This window comes from Gracilinanus agilis, chromosome X (genome assembly GCF_016433145.1).
Source record: "Gracilinanus agilis isolate LMUSP501 chromosome X, AgileGrace, whole genome shotgun sequence".
In the NCBI taxonomy this organism is placed as follows: Eukaryota; Metazoa; Chordata; class Mammalia; order Didelphimorphia; family Didelphidae; genus Gracilinanus; species Gracilinanus agilis.
The window spans coordinates 54,676,811-54,695,426 of record NC_058136.1 but is presented as its reverse complement, the minus strand read 5'-3'; the positions used below and the strand labels follow the sequence as shown (position 1 = coordinate 54,695,426).

The 18,616-nt window shown below is 41.5% G+C and overlaps 1 protein-coding gene across 1 annotated transcript in view; it reads left to right on the top strand.

Annotated features, from left to right (window-relative positions):
* The window catches only part of DOCK11 (dedicator of cytokinesis 11), a 180,273-nt gene that overhangs the window by 127,434 nt on the left and 34,223 nt on the right, over window positions 1-18,616 (top strand). The window contains exons 42-47 of the mRNA XM_044682838.1: window positions 5,008-5,190; window positions 6,714-6,827; window positions 8,478-8,693; window positions 8,785-8,842; window positions 11,990-12,096; window positions 17,778-17,900. Coding sequence (XP_044538773.1) covers window positions 5,008-5,190; window positions 6,714-6,827; window positions 8,478-8,693; window positions 8,785-8,842; window positions 11,990-12,096; window positions 17,778-17,900 — 801 coding nt within the window. The remainder of the gene's footprint in view (window positions 1-5,007; window positions 5,191-6,713; window positions 6,828-8,477; window positions 8,694-8,784; window positions 8,843-11,989; window positions 12,097-17,777; window positions 17,901-18,616) is intronic.

Below are 18,616 nucleotides of genomic sequence, written 5' to 3'. Positions count from 1 at the left end.
CATGGCGAGAGGCTTTCGCTAATTTCCATTTTACAATACACCCCATCTACAAGAGTAGAATTTCAAACTTGGGGATGAGCTCATGAAACTCTCTCTCAAATTCTAGGAACATTAAGTCCAACAAACAACACCATCAGACGCCATTCTGCTGCCAATGCATTTTGAAAATCCCAAAAACTGAGGTCTTAAAATAGGGATTTGGATCCCTGATTTTCAAACTCTGACCAGGCATCATTTAACTCCATGAAGATCATTTTGGCATACTGCTCATAGGGCTGCCCGGCGGCCTGGGAAGAAAGAATAGACAGCACAGTTTTTCGGTAGTACTTCTTCACCTGCTCAGGAGTCACCAGGTCTGCCATGCCAACTGGTTTCCACCTGCTTTCTCCCTCCCAAAGCACCATGTGCAGCGTGGAAATCAGAGCTCTTATATTCCTCTCTTTTCCTTCGATCCAATCAAGAAGCTTTAGCTTAAGAGGATCCATATCTTTAGACATCTCTTGCTTTCTCATCTCAGCAATCGTCTTTGGTCCTTTTTTATCTGATTTCGATGAAAATCCTTGATTGGGTAACAGATCCTCAAAATCATTTTCGGAAACTTTTGGCTTTTGAGCAAAACTGGGAGCTCTAATGCCTCTCTTCTCGTCCTCCAATAACACTGAATTTCACAGAATAATTAGGTTTTGTCTGTGGACTAGATTTGGTTTGCTGTGATTTTGCCTGGGATGGCCATGATGGACCATAGTTTGGGGGCTTTGTCTGCCATGGGCTCCCTCCTTTTGAAGACTGAGCTGCTTTTGAGGCAAATCCACCAGGAGAAAATCCACAAGAAGGACCTTGAATACCTGAACTGAGGTTAGCAAGGTCAGCAAAGGGATCAAAGTTCTGAGGTTTAGTTTGGCTGACAAATGAGCCAGGGGTAACACTTGACTGGCTTCCTGAAGAAAAAGTTGAGCCTTCACATGCAGATTTGGCAGGTTGTGTTGATGTTATATTGCCAATACTGGAGGAATCAGCCCAGGAGTCCCATCCTCCCAAGAGATCAGGGTGGCTGGCAGAAGTAGTCATCTTGGTAGGCTGCTCTGTTGGCAAATTTCCTAAATGTAAAAAGTCAGAGCTGGAAGAAGGAGGAGGTGCACTGTGTGTAGAAGGAAACATACTGGATGAGGCTGGTGCAGAACTGGAATTAAGAAAATCTTCAAACAGATCAGGATTGGAATGACTCTGAGTTTCAGAACCGGATGACATTGTGAATGGATCGAATGGATCAGCAGCTGAGGAGAGTGCATTTTGTGAAGTGCTCTGTGCATTATCTGAAGGGGGATGAAGGCTACCAAAAAAGAAATCTGTCCCTGCCCCAAGCAAGTCCCCTGTAGGCTCTTCTGAAATGGTTGCACCGGCAACAAACAGATTGCTTAAAAAATCAGCATTGCTAGAGGAACTTTGAATTTCTTTGGAGGCATGGCTTTGCTCTGGTTCAGCTTCAGAGTCCAGGCCTAGCAAATCAACACTGTCTTCTTGCTGGGGTTTAGTCTCATTTTTTGCTCCATTATTCAGACAATTCTAACAAATAGAACACTGCAGATGAGTTGTAGTGTTCTGTGTCATAACCTGGAACACTTTTAATGTTCCCTCATAGTTTTTGAATAAAAAGCAGTGCTACAGGGTAGATCTGATATACTTTGCATATATCCAGAGTTACCAAAGCAAATGTGGTTTTTCTTTCCTTCTATTCTTAACACTATATGTTAAAGGTATTGGATCCCATGCTTTCTTTTAAAAATACATTTTTAGCAACGGGTTTGTACCAGGTAATAGCCATTTTAGTCTAATTGTTCATGGCATTGTCAAAAATGATGGAAATTGGGGCCAGCTGGGTGGCTCAGTGGATTGAGAGTCAGGCCTAGAGACGGGAGGTCCTGGATTCAAATGTGGCCGCAGACACTTCCTAGCTGTGTGACCCTGGGCAAGTCACTTGACCTCCATTGCCTAGCCCTTACCACTCTTCTGCCGTAGAACCAATACCCAGTATTGATTCTAAGCCAGAAGGTAAGGGTTAAAAAAATGATGGAAATTTTCATTTTGTGCATTGCTTTGCAGATTAGGCATTTTCATTTCCATTGCAAGTATATGTAATCTAGCATAGACAATAAATTATCATCTCCTTTTACATCTTAAAAAAATGAATTGTGCTGCTTCATTTATTACTCTAAGGCTAAACTTGCCTATTATTCCAGTTACCTTTTGATTGCCTAATTTAGTATCCCAATCCCCTATGATGAGTGTGACATCTTTTTTGATGTTATTTCTAGAAGGTCTTCGTAGAGCAACTTTGGCCTCCTTGGTACCAGTGATTGGAGCATAGCTTCATATTACCGTGATGTTAAATAGTTTGACTTGATTCAAATAGATATCGCTGTGTCATTTCTATGGCTGTACCCCAGTACTGCTTTTCTCTTCCTTTTATTGACCATGAGGACTACTCTACTTCCTTTAAAGAATTCTTGCCCATAGTCATAGATGTAATGATCAGGTGAATTAAATTCACCCATTCCCGTCCATTTAAAATTGCTGATACCTAAGATGTCAATATTTAATTTTCCCATGCCCTGTTTGACCACTTCCAGCTTACCTTGGTTCATAGATCTTACATTGCATATTTTAGTCCCAAAGATCTTCATCTCAGCTCCCACTCTTAGAGAGAAGTCAGGTTGGCTCCCTCAGCTAGCATGTCTTTCCGGTCTTCTCTTTTTCAGACTAATCATTCCAGTGCTTTCAACTAAGCCTCATGCATGGCTTCTAGTCCTCATCATTTCAGTCACTCTCTCCTGGACATGTTTTGGCTTGCCAGTGTTCTACTTAATATAATAGAGGGCTGGGGAATGTTCACAGTGTGACCTGTTGGCGATGGGCTACTGAGCCGGAACTGGCACTGACTGGTGAAAGCTCTTTATTGGGTATTCTCTTATCAGAATAGTAGCTGGCTAGATTTGTGTATGGGTGTGCATTTGAACTTCATATATGGGGGCAGCTGGGTGGCTCAGTGGGTTGAGAGCCAGGCCTAGAGACGGGAGGTCCTGGGTTCAAATGTGGCCTCAGACACTTCCTAGCTGTGTGACCCTGAGCAAGTAAGTCACTTAACCCCCACTGCCTAGCCCTTACCACTCTTCTGTCTTGGAAGCGATACACAGTATTGTTTCTAAGGCGAAAGGTAAGGGTTTTAATAAAAAAAATTTTAAAAAGAACTTCATATATAGTCTGTACAAAATTCTGCCTGTCATCTTTGAAACTTCGTTAGCCTGCTTTTCAGTACCATATTATCTAAGTACTCCTTCCAGTGTTCTAATACCCATGGTAGAAGGTGGCCTCCTTCGAGTATATGGTGACAGCTTTTAGGTGGTAATGGCCTAGATGAGTGCTTTTGAAGAAGTTCAGCTTAAGTTCTGGAGGCCTACAGGTATCTACTTTCTCTGAGTCAGCTGGGTAGTACGGTGGTTCGAATGCTAGGTCTGGAGTCTAGAAAACTTGAGTTCACATCTATCCCCAGGCACTTACAAGTCGTGTGACCTTGGGCAAATCACTTAACTTCCATTTTTCTCAATTTCCTCCTTTGTAAAATGAGGATAATGATAGCACCTGTCTTCCAGGATTCTAATGAGAATCAGATAGGATGGTATTTGTAAAGTGCTTAGTACAGTGCCTGGCATGCAGCAGGAGCTGTGATGCTACTATTATTATTAATATGTGCATGCTATGTAGTATGGGAAGATCTTACATGTATGAATATTTATATATATGTGTGTGTGTGTGTGTGTGTGTGTGTGTATATATATACATATATATATATACTGCCTAGGCTGTGTATGTGTGTATATATAAGCCAACAACTATTTATTAAATGTTTACTATGTGCTGTACTGACTGTACTAGCTGATAGGGATACAGAGGAATCAAACAGTCCCTACTTGCCCCAGGACAGATAGCTAGCCAGCTAGAGTAAATACAAATCAACACAAAGTCATTAAAGCCAAGGAAGGTAGTTTGAGAGGCTGTTGGGAAAAGCTTCATGTAAAAGGTGTGTTACCTGAGAGGGAGGGCACTTCAGGCATGGGGGATAGCCAGTACAGTGGCCTAGAGATGAGAGATGGAATGGCGTATGTAAGGCGAGCTAGGTCACAGAGGGCACACGCAGTATATTGAGCCTAGAAAGAGATTCTCCACGGAGTTTATTGAATAGGACAGCGATATGCCCAGAAATCTGATTAAGGAAAGTCTGGGGGACAGGCTGAGGAGTCTAGGTGAGAGGTAAGACGCACCTTACTGGTGGTACTCCTGCAAGTGGGAGATTTGGCAGGGGGTGAGGAAGAGCAAGGACCTGTCCAGGAGAAAGCAAAGTTAGCTCTGAGACATTGGAGGCTAGAAGAGGGGCTGGCTAGGGAGGGTTTGGGAAATGGTAAATTTCAGGTGTCTCTGAGACATATGGTGAAATGTTTGATTGCCAAATCAGTGACATGAGCCTGAAGTTCAGAGGAAAGTCTGAGGATGACTGTTGGTCTGGGAATCATCAGCAAAGGAATGATCTCTGAACCCAAGAGCTGCTGAGGCATGGAGAAAATGCTGAGAGAGAAGAGTAGGGAGGGAGCCTAGGACAGGGCCTTGAGAAATATGCCATCCACAGTTTGTTGTGGCTGATGAACCAGCAAAAGAGACTGTGAAGGAACAATTAGATAGGTAGGGGAATGGATCTGGATAGAGTTCTTGTATGCCCAGTTTCATTAGTGAGTGTCAATTTGGCCCAACCATGACTTTCACAGTACTACCGATATAACCCATGAAAATCTGGAAGCTCCTCTTGAAATTCCCCCATCTCCAGGAAGCCTGGGAGCTCCTAAGGCCAGCTTCTGTTCTCAGTGTTTGTTTCTTATTTTCTCAGCACAGGTGGGGGGAGTAAGTCCCTTGGTAGTAACACCCTTTTCTCTCTCCTCTCCCTCACTCTTCTTTTCCTAGTTCCCTTCAGCCTTTTTCAAAGGCCGAGTCACCATGTGTGCAGCATTTTGCTATGAGGTTCTCAAGTGCTGCACCTCCAAGGTCAGCTCTACAAGGAATGAGGCCTCAGCTCTGCTCTACTTGCTCATGAGGAGTAACTTCGAGTTCACCAAGCGGAGGACCTTCTTGAGAACACACTTGCAGGTGAGCCCTGGCCTTTCTCCCTGCCTCCCTCCCTTCTAGTCTACACTTCATTGCAATTATAAGACTTTCCAGCTTGGATATGACTGAGTTATCATCAACTCTTCATTCCCTGCTTATTTGCTATAGTAGCACCAAACTGCCCTGCCCCTATGCCACCGCAGCTCAGCAGTCTAACTCAGGGCCTGGGAAATTCTGATCCTCAGTGTTTCAGCCAGCCTCCATGGGGGAATATGTTGGAAATGGGTAGGGATCATGTGGAGGTCACTCTTAGCAACTTCCACACTCCCCAAGTGAATGTGATAGAATCAGAAGGGATCCTTGTCCGCCATTGGGTTTCATGTTTCCTGCCAAAATTGGCTCTCTAGCTCTGTTTTCTTACTTGGGCCAGCCTTAAACACATAGGCTGCACATCTTCTGTGTTTGGGATTCCCCCAAAATCTGATCCGGTGGCCTGGCACCCCCTCCGGATATACTGCCTTCACAGACGAGTGTCCTCTGGAGTTCAAGCGTTGCATTTTCAAGGGGCCCCTGAACCAATAGAGCAGGGGTCAGCATCGTATGGCTCTCGAGCCATATCTGGCTCCACCTCCTGACTGGCCAGTCCAGGCAGAGCCCCAGGATGTGCCCCAGGGGGCCCTTCAGCCCCCGCCCCATATTCTAGCTCCTTCTGCCTCCATCCTCCTCCTTCCACAGACATTTATGGCTCTCACAGCCAAAAAGGTTGCCGACCATTGCAATAGAGCCTAACCTAACGTAAGATGAGAGGATTTTAGAGGTGGAAATGGAGGTCATCACACCAAACTTTCCCATTTTATGCACTTGCTGAAAGCATGCTTTCCTGAAAATCAGTTGATCAGATAAACTAGCAGGGCGCTGAAAGAATGTACCACAGAGCAGAAATCCAGAGGCCCAAGGAAGCAGATGGGGGAGGAGGGGAAGACCACACTGAAAGGTGTTTGGAAATTGACAGACTTTGCCTCTTGCCAATCTTACCTAGGCCTAGCCATGGCCCAGATAGTGGAGGCAAAATCTAACTTGAGAGTCACTACCCACTACTTCCCAAGTCTTGCTGGCATCAGGCTGTAAGACCCATCAGTGAAACAGAAGAAAAGCCTGCATTTGGAAGCAGCATTGGGACTTGTGGATTAGCGATTTTGGCTGCGATGCAAATCCATAGGTTTGTTTAGTTTTTCAGATAATTTTGATGGATATAAGTGTCAGGAAAATTGGTGGTTATACTAGAACTATGCATATTCTTTAAAGGAAACTCAGTCTTTTGGCACAGTGGAAAGGCCTTTGTTAGGGGTCAGGACACTTGCTTTGGAACTCTCTTTCTGCCCCTTAATATTACACTTTCTGAATCATAATGCAGTGCCGTTATTATCCTTAGCCAAGGAGGCAAAGAATGGTGTGTGCATTAACTACCTGATAGCATTGGTAATAAGGTAAGAGCACTCTAACCTGTACGTTGATCTGTAAATGTGATAGACTTGTAAAAACTCGGGTATCTCTCTTCCCCATAGATAATCATTGCAGTAAGCCAGCTGATAGCAGATGTGGCACTGAGTGGAGGAGCAAGGTTTCAGGAGTCTTTATTCATTGTTAATAACTTCGCTAACAGTGATAGGCCAATGAAGGTAAGGCTGGAGAGAAGGCTCAGTTGTTTCTATCCAACACCTGTGACTTAATCATCATAATCACCCAAGAGCGATTTGTGTGGACTGTGTGTGTCTGACGCCCAGTGACCAGCTGGCACTGGACAGTGATTCTTGGGCTTGATTTTTAAGCTTGCCCTACAATGAGCTTGAGAGGAAATGTGCTTGTTGGGTTGGGGTTTTTTCCTTTTCATTTCTTGCTCAGAATTCCATAGCACTTAGAGTTGGAGCTATGTGGAATCCATGTGTACCAAGAAATGTTCCCATGGGGTTTGTTCTAGGCTCAAGAAATCATTTTGAAAAATTCCAGCTGGGAGCATTTGTACAGCAGCCAGTCTTACTGGTTCCCCAGAGAATGAGTGCATGCTCCAGCAAATCCCACTAGTGAAGAAATAACTTTGGCCTTGTAATAATCTTTCCCTTTTGCATTCATCGTATGTTATTTACTTAATGGGTCACCCTCCTCAGTGCCAATGAGTGTTTTCATTTTTTAATGGGCTCTGAGTTATTTAGCAACTGGTTTTTGTTTTGTTTTTTTCCCCAAAATGGGGCTTAAAGTTGCCTCTATTTTGGTAGAAAAAGGTTTTACTGAAACATTTCTAAAATGACTTAATCATATCCTTTCGGCTTGATCAAGAATAACAAATCCAGTAAAAACTTAGAAAGCACCTACTATGTGCTAGGCAGCAACTCTTGTGGGTTCTGGACAGAGGAAGGCAAACATGAATCAGACCTTTTCCCCAAGCAGTACAGCCCCTGTGTGACTCAGTAAATGAACCTATAAAAGATCTTTGAGCTATTTAGCACACACACGTGTTTGTAAATTGATGTAAACCAGTTCCCAATTGCCTCTCTCGTGCTGTTCTTGAGCAGAGTCACAGATACACAGATAATAATGGGTTGTTATGGCAGAACTATGAGAAAGAGACTTAATTTTTCTTCACTACAAATAAGTAAACACACAGGTGTGCACACACAAATACCACACACACATACACGTGTGTGTGTGTGTGTGTGTATTACCAGTGACATGCAATTTTAATTTACCAAATTTCCAATCTGATCTAGTACAGAAATAATCTCCTAGGAGAGATCACTGATCTTTGAAAATTCTCTTGCACAGGGACATGTTTGTTTTATGTGATGCATAATTGACCATTTGGGTCAGAGAATTTTCCTGTGCCAAGGCTCTGGGGGAATTCATTTCGCCTGCTTCTCATTGTCTGCTCACTTACCATATATGGACTGAATGTGCCAGGCAAGGCTGACTTCAGTATTACTCTTCAAGGAAATGGGAAAGACACAGCAGGGTCACTACTTTTCCTGAACATCTCATTAAGAGTCTGAGGCCATTAAACATTGGCCAGATGTGTAAGAAAAAAAATAAGCAATGCATCCAAAGTAGACAAATGACACTGAAAATATACTTGGTGTGTTGGCACCAGATCAACTTTCCAGTTCTATCAAAACTCAAGTCTAATTATTTTGTGTATGTCAGAATTCTTCCTTCAGATGTACCAGTGGGCAGTTCTTAGTGGCAAAAAAGTATGCTGTTCTCTGGATAAGAACCTGACTCAGAACACCCTGGACTGTGATGAAATTCTTCTCTATTTTGTTTTTGTTTTAAATTAGGCGACTGCTTTTCCTACAGAAGTGAAAGATCTGACCAAGAGAATCCGCACAGTACTCATGGCCACAGCTCAGATGAAGGAGCATGAGAAAGACCCAGAGATGCTGATTGATCTCCAGTATAGCTTAGCCAAATCTTATGCAAGTACTCCAGAGCTTCGGAAAACCTGGCTTGACAGCATGGCCAAGATCCATACCAAAAATGGCGATTTTTCTGAGGTGACTGTCAGTGGCTACAGTGCAGCCCTAGCTGCAGGGCCTTCTGAAGCACCCGCAGCCTGATTCTCCTTTCTTTCTTATCCTTTTGCAGGCTGCAATGTGTTATGTCCATGTAGCAGCTCTGGTGGCAGAGTTTCTTCACCGAAAAAGTAAGCTGCTCCTGTTTGGCATCAGGGGAATGGTTAACTGAACATGCTGATATCTCTGGCACCTATTTGCTAGTACTGTGAACACAATGTGAAACATGGAGTCTTAGGCCATGCCAGGCAGGGTGTGCAGACTGCCTCTGATGTCATTCCTGCTGGGAGTTTCTGTAAAGCTCACAGCAATATATCAAGGCCTTGCTTCCCTAACATTTGCCCACATTTCACTGATACCTGCCCATGGGAATACCTGGGTTAATAGCAGGTACTATGCCCTTGTGGGTCCCTGGAGGCCAACAGCTACACTCAGGTGGCTTCCAGGTCTCGGTTCTGTTTGCCTTGCTTAATAATACGGGGCTTTGTCTTGAAGGCAGCTTCCTCTTCTAAATATCTTGCAGAACATTGTACCCACTCATTGTCAAGCAGGTGCACGGGTTTGGAATCTGCCTGGCAGTACACAGTAGGGAAAACCAATGAAGAAATCTAGCCTTATCTAGCAGAGCTACCCAAACTACTTCCTGCTAAGACTGCGGAGACAGCCATGCTAGGGTGAAAGTGAGTCAGGCTTTTGAGGCTCTGGGAACAAAACTACAAAATTGTCCTTGAGATTCAAGTAGTTAGTAATTTAAGCACAGCTCCCTAATTAGTGGAGGAATCATTGCTCACTTATCTCAGTCTGTAAAAATTATGTCCCACTGTATGAGGAAAAGGGAAAAAATCCATGGGATGAAAAAGCAGTAAGCAGATAGCTCACAAATATTCTTTTTTGTCTTTATCTTCCTATCTGGATTCACTTTACTCGGATTTTGACTTTTAAAATTAGTTAACATTGAGACTGCTTTGCCCAACTCAGAGAAATACAGTGTAGATGCATTTTGTCTTTCTCCTTTTGGCAAAGTTGCCACCGCTTTAAAATGGCAAGACATTTACTAGGAAAGGCCCAATTTCCCCTTTTCATGTCAAGGGTGTGCCTGAGAAGAAAATATAAAATTACAACACATTTAAATATTGGGCAGGGCACAGTGGTACAGGCCTGTAAGCCCTGCATCTAGGATGGTTGGGCACTCTGAACTGCCATGCGCTCAGGAGGCCTGGCATTTGGACTGAGTCTGGCACCAATATGGTAAGCCTCATGTATCAAGGGGCCACCAGGCTGCCTGAGGATGGAGGAATTGGCCCTGGTTAGAAATAGCCCAAAGTCAACGCCCGTTAGGAATGACACTAGACCTGTGAGTTTTTGCTGTACCTTCAGACTGGATCAGACAGAGAGACCTATTCTCTAAGCAAATAAAGAAATGAATGAGTAAGTAAAAATATTGAACTTACAATTCCTCCTGGTAACTAGAAAAGCAAGAGAAACTTATTCTGGAAATATTTGCCATTATTTTTTTTAAAAGAATTTTTAAATTGGGCCCTACTGTGCCCTAAAGTGGGAAGGGTAAAATCTGAAGTAAGAGACCAGATCTATTGCTTCGATTTTAAACAGATGGTTTCCCTAATATCCTCCACAAGTGCACATCTTCCAAACTAAGTGAGAATAGATTCTGTTTCTCTTTCTCAGTCTTTCACAGTTAGAAGTTTAAGTAGAATACACTGTGCAGCATCTCAATGAAAACGATATATCAATCTCACTGTGGTTTTTCAGGCGCCTCATAGACCAGGGCCTGCATGACACAGCAAGCACATTCAGTGTCTATAAGGAGTCATTTAACTATTTATTGTTTAATGCCTTTAAGGTCTCTTAGAATTCAGCCTTCTTGGCTATCAAAGAACTTCGCTTGGCAGGAAAAAACAGAATTGTGTGTGAAGCAAAAAATATCAACTTAGGAGAAGGCTGAATATTTGGTTATAGTTGCTATCTGTTTTGAAATCTGGATGATTTCATGTAGGCCAGACTCCATTACCATAATCTTGAGTATATAGTTGTGGATAATCCCTCAGAGCCAGCATTGGGCCTCATTGATATCTTGATCAACTAACAAATAATAGAAAGCTGTTTACTGTGTTGTTCATAAGTTGTTCGGACCCAAATTCAGCCAGTAAGAGCTTCAAGTCTTGGCATGTTGTCCAGGCTGAACACCTCACAAACTTTCACAGGGCTAGTGGAATTTTCAAAGAATGTATAAGGGTTGGAGACAGCAGAGTATCCAGGGACAAATCCTAATAGAGAAATGAGAATGCTTCACTGACAATGAAAACCGAGACTGCTCAACAGACTACTCCTGTTTATATAGCCCTTTACTGTATATCCATTATCTCCTTGGTGTGGGGCCCTATTATTGATGAGGAAGGCACTGAGAAAAGGAAGAAGGTTCCTGAAGAGGAGCAGATGACTCATTTGAACTCATACATGTGTAATTTTCCATTAAAAAAACTACTGAACTGCTGATTCTCTTCAAGTTTTCCCTCAAACTTTTCTTTCTGCTAAGAGGAAATAAAATGACCTTTGTCAGCTGGCATGGTGGCCACGTCCCCTTTGCTGCCTTGGAGTTCTTGAGTTTCTTCTTAGTATCGAAGTCTTTAAGTTGTTATATACATACATACCCATCTATCTACATATGTCTATGTAATTTTTAAAAACTCTTAGCTTCTGTCTTAGAATCAGTACTAAGTATTGGTTCTAAGGCAGAAGAACAGTAAGAGCTAGGCAGTGGGGGTTACGTGACTTTTCCAGGATCGCACAGCTAGGAAACATCTGAGATTATATTTCAGGCCTAGCTCTCGATCAACTTAGCTGCCTAGCTGCTTTGACAATGTATCTTTAGAGAAATACTTACTGGTAATGCAACATATATATATATATATATATATATATATATATATTAAGGGTCCACTCTATACTGTGGCTTTGTGCTATCCTCTGAGGCTACAAAGACAAAACAATGAAACAGTCCCAGCTCTCAAGGAGTTTACAGTTCTGCTAGAGTTGTTTTCTTTGAATAGAATGTCTGATGCAATGTGTTTAAGTGATTGAAAAACACAGAAATAAGTTTCCTTTTTGTGATAGCAAACTTGAGTCCATGCCTTTGGCTCTTTGACAGATTGTCTTGAGGTCTTATTTTTAAGTGTAACTAACCCCCCCCCCCCGAGTCTTCTGACAGATTAAGATGGACATTTTTCAATTGATTTACTCCCACGATTTTCTCCACTCAGAGTTATTCTCCAGTGGATGTACAGCTTTCAAGAAAATTACTCCCAATATTGATGAGGAAGGGGCAATGAAAGAAGATGCAGGAATGATGGATGTCCATTATAGTGAGGTAACGTGCCCAAATTTTCAGTTGTCAGCTCCATATACAAGTGCTTTGATCTCCTAGCTTATGTTGAAAGCCATGTCAAATAAGCTTCTTATTGGGGAAAAAAATCAGTGGGTGTTCCCCACCAAGAGCACCTTAGGAACTAGTATGGTTGGGGAATCGGGTATTGTGGTGAACTTTCAAACTTACTCCAAATTGACCTTTTGGGGAATGAAACTGCCCAGAGCAAGATTGCCTTTTTCAAGATGTAAAGACTCTCTTCCAGACATATGGTTGTACTGTTGATCTGCCAGTCAACGTTTCTTTAGAATGCAGCACCTATTGGGTCTGGGAGAAGGGATGGGAGAGGGGAGGGAAAGAAAATGAAATATAGAAACATGGAAAAATATTTTAAAAATAAAAAATTTTTTTAAAAATTAAAATAAAATGTAGCACCTTACTGACCACAAATCTTTCTTCTAACCAGAGCAGTGTAAAAATAGTTTGAAAAAATTTTCATAGAAGTACAGAATTAAAGTTTTCTATCTTTAAGACAAAAGGAATAATTGAATCTTTTCTTAAAACTTAACAGGGGACCTGGGTTCAAATGCGACCTCAAACACTTCCTAGCTGTGTGACCCTGGGCAAGTCACTTAACCCCCATTGCCTAGCCCTTAATGCTCTTCTGCCTTGGATCCAAAACACATTGATTCTAAGACGGGAGGTAAAGGTTTAAAAAAATTAACAGGGGGTAGAATGCTTTAGCAGTTCATCACCAAATAGTTACCGAGCCATATATTAGATTCTGGACAAGATACTCTATGAGAAGTAGAAATAGAAAACATATTCCCTGCCTTCTAAGAACTGATAGTCTCCTTGCAGAACATGTGTACACACAAGATAATATACAGCAAGCATTGGTATAGTATGTGCTTTAGGAGCTTGAAGAACAAGGGGTCACTCCCAGCTGGGGTGATCATGAAGGAAGTGGGCTTAGATCTGAGCCTTAGAGGATAGGTTGGTGTCGGGGGAAGGTAACAGGCATTTATCAAGTACCTGCCACTACCAGACATTGTACTGAGAACTTTACAAACATAATCTCATTTGAAAGGATTTAGGCAGATGGAGAGAGATGGGAGGGCATTCCTAGAAAAAGGAAAGGACTCTGAGCTACAGAGACAGTTTGGATGAACTATAGGGTTGTTGTAGGTAAAAGAATAGGAGATTATGGTAGGTCTGTGTTGGCGAACCTAAGACACGTGTGCCAGAGGGGGCTGCTCCCTTCTCCCTTTCCACGGGTACCTAGGACATTTCTCACATGACCCGCCCCTCTGTCCAGCAGCCCAATGGGAGCACTTCTTCCCCCCCTCCCCGTCTGGGGTAAGGGAGGGGCAGAAGGCTCACATATGGTGTGAGGGTTGCAGTTTGGGCACTTGGTCTCCAAAATATTCATCATCACTGTGATAAGCCATAGAGAAAAGGCTACGGAATTTGTACTACTACTTCTAATCAACAGAGTGACAAGGCAGAATGAAAGTATTTCAGAAGCATGATGCTGGGAGTTGGATTAGAGAGGAGGGAGACAAGAAGCAGGGTTAGAAGAGTATCCCAGTAGGCAGGGAGAGAGGTACTGAAGGCCTGAACTAGGGTTGTAGCATCAGGAATGGAAAGGTAGGAACAGAAGTGAGAAAGATCACAAAGGAAGAAATGCCAGGACTTGGTAAGAGAGGAAGAGAAATCAAAGATGACTCAAATTTCAAGCTAGGAAGCCATTAATAGAAATAAGGAAGTGAGAAAAGTGGAGTTGGTTTGTGGAGAGGAAGATGAATCTAGTTTTAAACATGCTAAGCTTGAGGTGATGATACATCGATACAGAAATGGCCAGCAGCCAGTTAGAATAGGTAAAGGACTAGAACTCAAGGGAGAGTGCACAGAGCTGGCCATTTAGATTTCAGATGAAAAATTATCATGTGTAAAATGTTTTTGTGTTTAAAATGTTTTTCTATAAATTATTTAAAAGCACTTTACAACCACATTGTGGAGGTTAGCTCCATTTTGCAGATGAGGTAACTGAGATTTAAAGAAGCTAAAATCACCCATAGGCAGAGTTAAAAGCCAGGTCTTATGACTTCTAAGCTAGTGTTGTTTCCACTCTGCCATGGTGCAAATGGCCACTGCAAGTGGAAGAGGAAAGAGAGAAGCACTAACAACTGAAACATAGGGGATAGCCAGGCTTCTGGGGTGACAGGAAGAAGATCCAGGCTATACAGAGACTTCTGTAAAGTAGTTCTTTGATAGTGTGATTGCTATAGCATCAGAACTATAAATTAACTCTGGCAGAATTGTAATTTTGTTATATTGGCATGGACTAACCACAAGCACCAAATTGTCCTCCAGCCATTTAAGTTATTCTCTCTGTGTCTTTTGGGAGCATGTTGTAACAGAATTCATACAAGTACTTTTTAATGCATTTTGTAGTTATTTGGAATGGGGTTTTCTTTTCTATTAGTGCCTCTTGGATTTTGTTCTTGATTTTTGAGGGTTTATTTTGTAGCCTGTAACTTTCCTAATTATCTCAGTTAGTATTTTGGTTGATTCTCTGTGTTTTTCTAAGTAAAGTGTTATCAGTAAAATGGGATCATTTTATCTCTGCTTTACCTATTTTTACAATTTTATTTCTTTATTTTGTCTCATACCATTGCTGTTTTGCTATTGCATTTATTGAGAAAACATCTGGTGGGTGTCACGGTTGTACATGATGCTTGCTTTTGGTTTTAGATAGATATTTTTTATCATATTAAAAAAGCCGCCCCCCCCCCCCCGTGCTTATACATTCTTGGGTTTTTTAAAAATACATTCAGTTCTAAATTCTTTCCCTCCCTCCTCCCCACCCATATAAGGCAAGAAATATAATATTCTTTATGCATATGAAGTCATTCTGTGCCTATGCATTGTAGGATTTTTAGCATAAATTTGTATTTGTCAAAGACCTTATATTTATCTATTGATAATTATGTGATTTTTGAATGCAGTTGGTTTTAATATGATGATGTTGATTGTTATCTTAATGATGAACCATCCTTGTCTTCCTGGTATAAATCCAACTTAGTCATAATGAACGATTTCTTAGATGAATTGCTGTGGTCTATTTGACAGGATATTACTTAAAATTTTTGAATCAATTCTTGTTAAAGATCTCTGCTTTGTCCTTTCCTAGTTTAGGAATCAGTACTATCTTTGTCTCATAAAACGCATCTGGTAGAATGCTTTGTTTCCCAGTTTTGGAAAACAGTTTGTGTAGTGTTGCTACTAATTGTTTTTAGTAAGAATTTTCTATATAATATGTACTTTTAGGATTATAATATTAAAGAATGTAGAATCTATCTTTATAGAGAATTCTTCTCTGAATTCATCAGGACCAGGATTCTCTCCTCTGCTTTGGACTTTCTTTACAGCTAGTTCTACTCCTTTTTTCTAACATTGTTTTATTTAAAGTTCTCAATTTGGTGTTCTGGTTTGGGGTGGGGGCGGCGGTGTATTTTATATTTTTGAAGTTAGTTCTCTGTTTCTTTTGTGTTCACAGTTTTGGTAGCTTATAACTGTCCAGTAGTTCTGATCATCCTTTTTATTTTTTCATCTTTTAAGGTTCCTTTCTCTTATGATTCCCATAGGAGATATAAAACTGCAGTTTTTATAGATTGAAAGCAGAAAGCTTTAGAAGTTTTGAAGAAATGACAGATTCTAGTTCATCTGTATAACAACCCTCTCCCAAGAGATGGAAAAATTGTACCCCAACTTTTGTCCCCCATGTCTCCTTTATGGCTCTTGATAATGTCAATAAGCTAATTCCAAAACTTGGGGTTCATCAGCTCCCACCAGGCCACAAGTTTGAGGTCTCTAGATTCCACATCGACAATAATGAGTTAACATGTGTGAATCCTTTCCAAGTAATTTCTGAAGCTTTCTTTCCTTGCTCCAAAGGTTCCAAATAGTCAGTTGAGTTTTTCTGGGCTTTAGCTGCCCACAGGCTTTTCCCTGTGACTTCTAGGTTCACGGACATGCTAATTATTTGAAGGAGAGGCCTGGATGTTAGTATGGAAAATTTTATCAAAAGCTTTATACAGCGAGAAATAGGAGCCCAGTTGTAGCTTGTTCATAAAAACTAACTGTGAGTCAGGGGGAAATATACGCACACAAAGGGACTGGTAGCTTGAGTGACCAATCAAGAAATGGAATCTATTTTCTTTGTGAGCATCCTTAAACGATTCTTTTGCTTTCATCCTTAATGATTTATAACTTCTTTTAATTTACTATATGCAAGTAGAATTTTATTTTAATACTTAAGGATAAAGACTGGACATGTGATTTCATTGACACAGGGAATTCCCAGGTGAAAAAACTCCCTCCATCAAAGTGACTTTGATCTTAGAGAGTTGCCCACAATGCTGAAAGGTTAAGTGACTTGCCTGGGGTCACATAGCCAGTCTGTTTCAGAGATAAAATTAAAACTGAGGTCTTCTTGGTTTCCTTTCTTGCCTCTTGGGAGACCAGCTCTCTCTCCCCACTCTACCATAATGGCCTTCCTCTTTATCACACTATTCCCATGTCTTGCCCATATACATTCTATTGAACAAAAGCCTGGATAACACAACTTGCTGTCATCCATTTAAGTAACTTACTTAATGAAAATATGCTTTTAGTAAAATATTTCTGTGCCCATATTTTAAATGCTATCCCAGGATTTTAAGAATTACTCAAAAATTGTCCATTTTTCTGATGACTGGTTAGAGATTCAACTCCCAGGGACCAATGGCACCTCTGAGCACAAAGAAACTGAAGTGACATGGCTAGTTTTCTAAAGTAGCAAATGTCCTCACTTTAGAGTCAGCAGTTCAGTTCAGTGCAGCAAGTATTTATTAAGTGCCTGCTGTATGCCAGGCACTATACTAAACTGCTTTACAAATATTCTCTCATTTGATTCTCACCTTGGGAAGTAGGTGGTATCATTATCCCCATTTTCCAGGCAAGGGAGCTAAGACATATAGCAGTTAAGTGCTTTAAAGGTCCAGCATCACACAGCTAGGAAGTTTCTATGGCCACATTTGAACTCAGATCTTCTGGACTCTAAACCCTGCACTCTATCCATTGCACCACATAGCTCTTCATAGGAACACAAAGACAAAGCAACAACAAAAAGGAGCTTATATCCTACTAGGCCAGTGATGGCAAATCTTTTAGAGGCCAAGTCCCCAAACTGCAACCCTTATGCTGCATGTGAGCCCCCCCTACCTTGCCTTAGACAGGGGAGAGGGGAAGCACCCCCCTTGGGCTGCTGGGCAGAGGAGTGGGTGATGTGAGAAATATCCTCAGGCATGTGTGGAGAGGAAGAAGGGAGCAGCTCCCTCTGGCATGCTCTGGCATGTGTGCCATAGGTTTGCCAACATGGTACTTGACCATCTCAACTTCTTCCTGTTTAGAAGCTCACAGTATTTTTGTTAACGTAGAAAATCAAGCCCCTAGAAAATACAGTGGACCTATTGCATACACCATAGTGGTTAGCTTTCATTTCAAAGGTGTAATGTGTCTAACTCATTACAGTGAATGGAATTCTAACTATCATATTAATTTAGAACATGTCAGTATGCATGTGTCCATAACTCCTGCATTATTTCTATTTCCTGATGATGTATTTCTATTTAACACAGGAAGTTTTGTTGGAGCTCTTGGAGCAGTGCGTAGATGGTTTGTGGAAAGCAGAACGTTATGAAGTAATTTCTGAAATTTCCAAAATGATCATTCCCATTTATGAGAAACGTCGGGAATTTGAGGTAAGTAGCTCGAGACATCATCAAAATATTGCAAAACCTATTTTTGGCAGAATTATTGAAAGAAAGAAAGAAGAGAGGTAATTTTAGTCTTGGAAAGATTAATATCGTATTACTCTCATCTTACTGCATATAAATTAAACACCAAATTATTGAGCATCACAACAAGAATTTGGGCTATCATTAATGAAAAATGTGAGGCAAAACATAATACAAAATGTTTGCAGACAGTGATTCCCCCTGGTGGGTGCTGCAGCGATCCAGGGGCGTGGTGATGGCCACAGGTGCATTTGGGGGCAGTGACTAATTGGAAGGGGGCAGTGATAGTATGTGACAGGGGATGCTAAGTAATATTTTTTCTGGAAAGGGGGCAGTAGGCCAAAAAGTTTGGGAACCGCTGTTTGCAGAGAACCCTGGGTTTGGAGCCATTCTTTCACTCACTACCTATATGACCTGGGGCAAGTCACTTAACCTCTCTTAAACTCACTTTCATCACCTATAAAATGAGAGAGCTAGATTAGATGTCCTTTAAGATCTCTTTCAACTCTCACTCTATGATCCTGTTGTTTGTGAAGGCCCAGCCAAGAGAGGTTCTTATTTAATATAGAATGTACATCTTTATTTAATGATCTGTTCAATAGCTTTGAGGTCTGGCTTTTTAATCCTGTTTGCAGAAAAAAGTCTAAAGGATATATTGTTTATAAATCTATGGGAGGGCA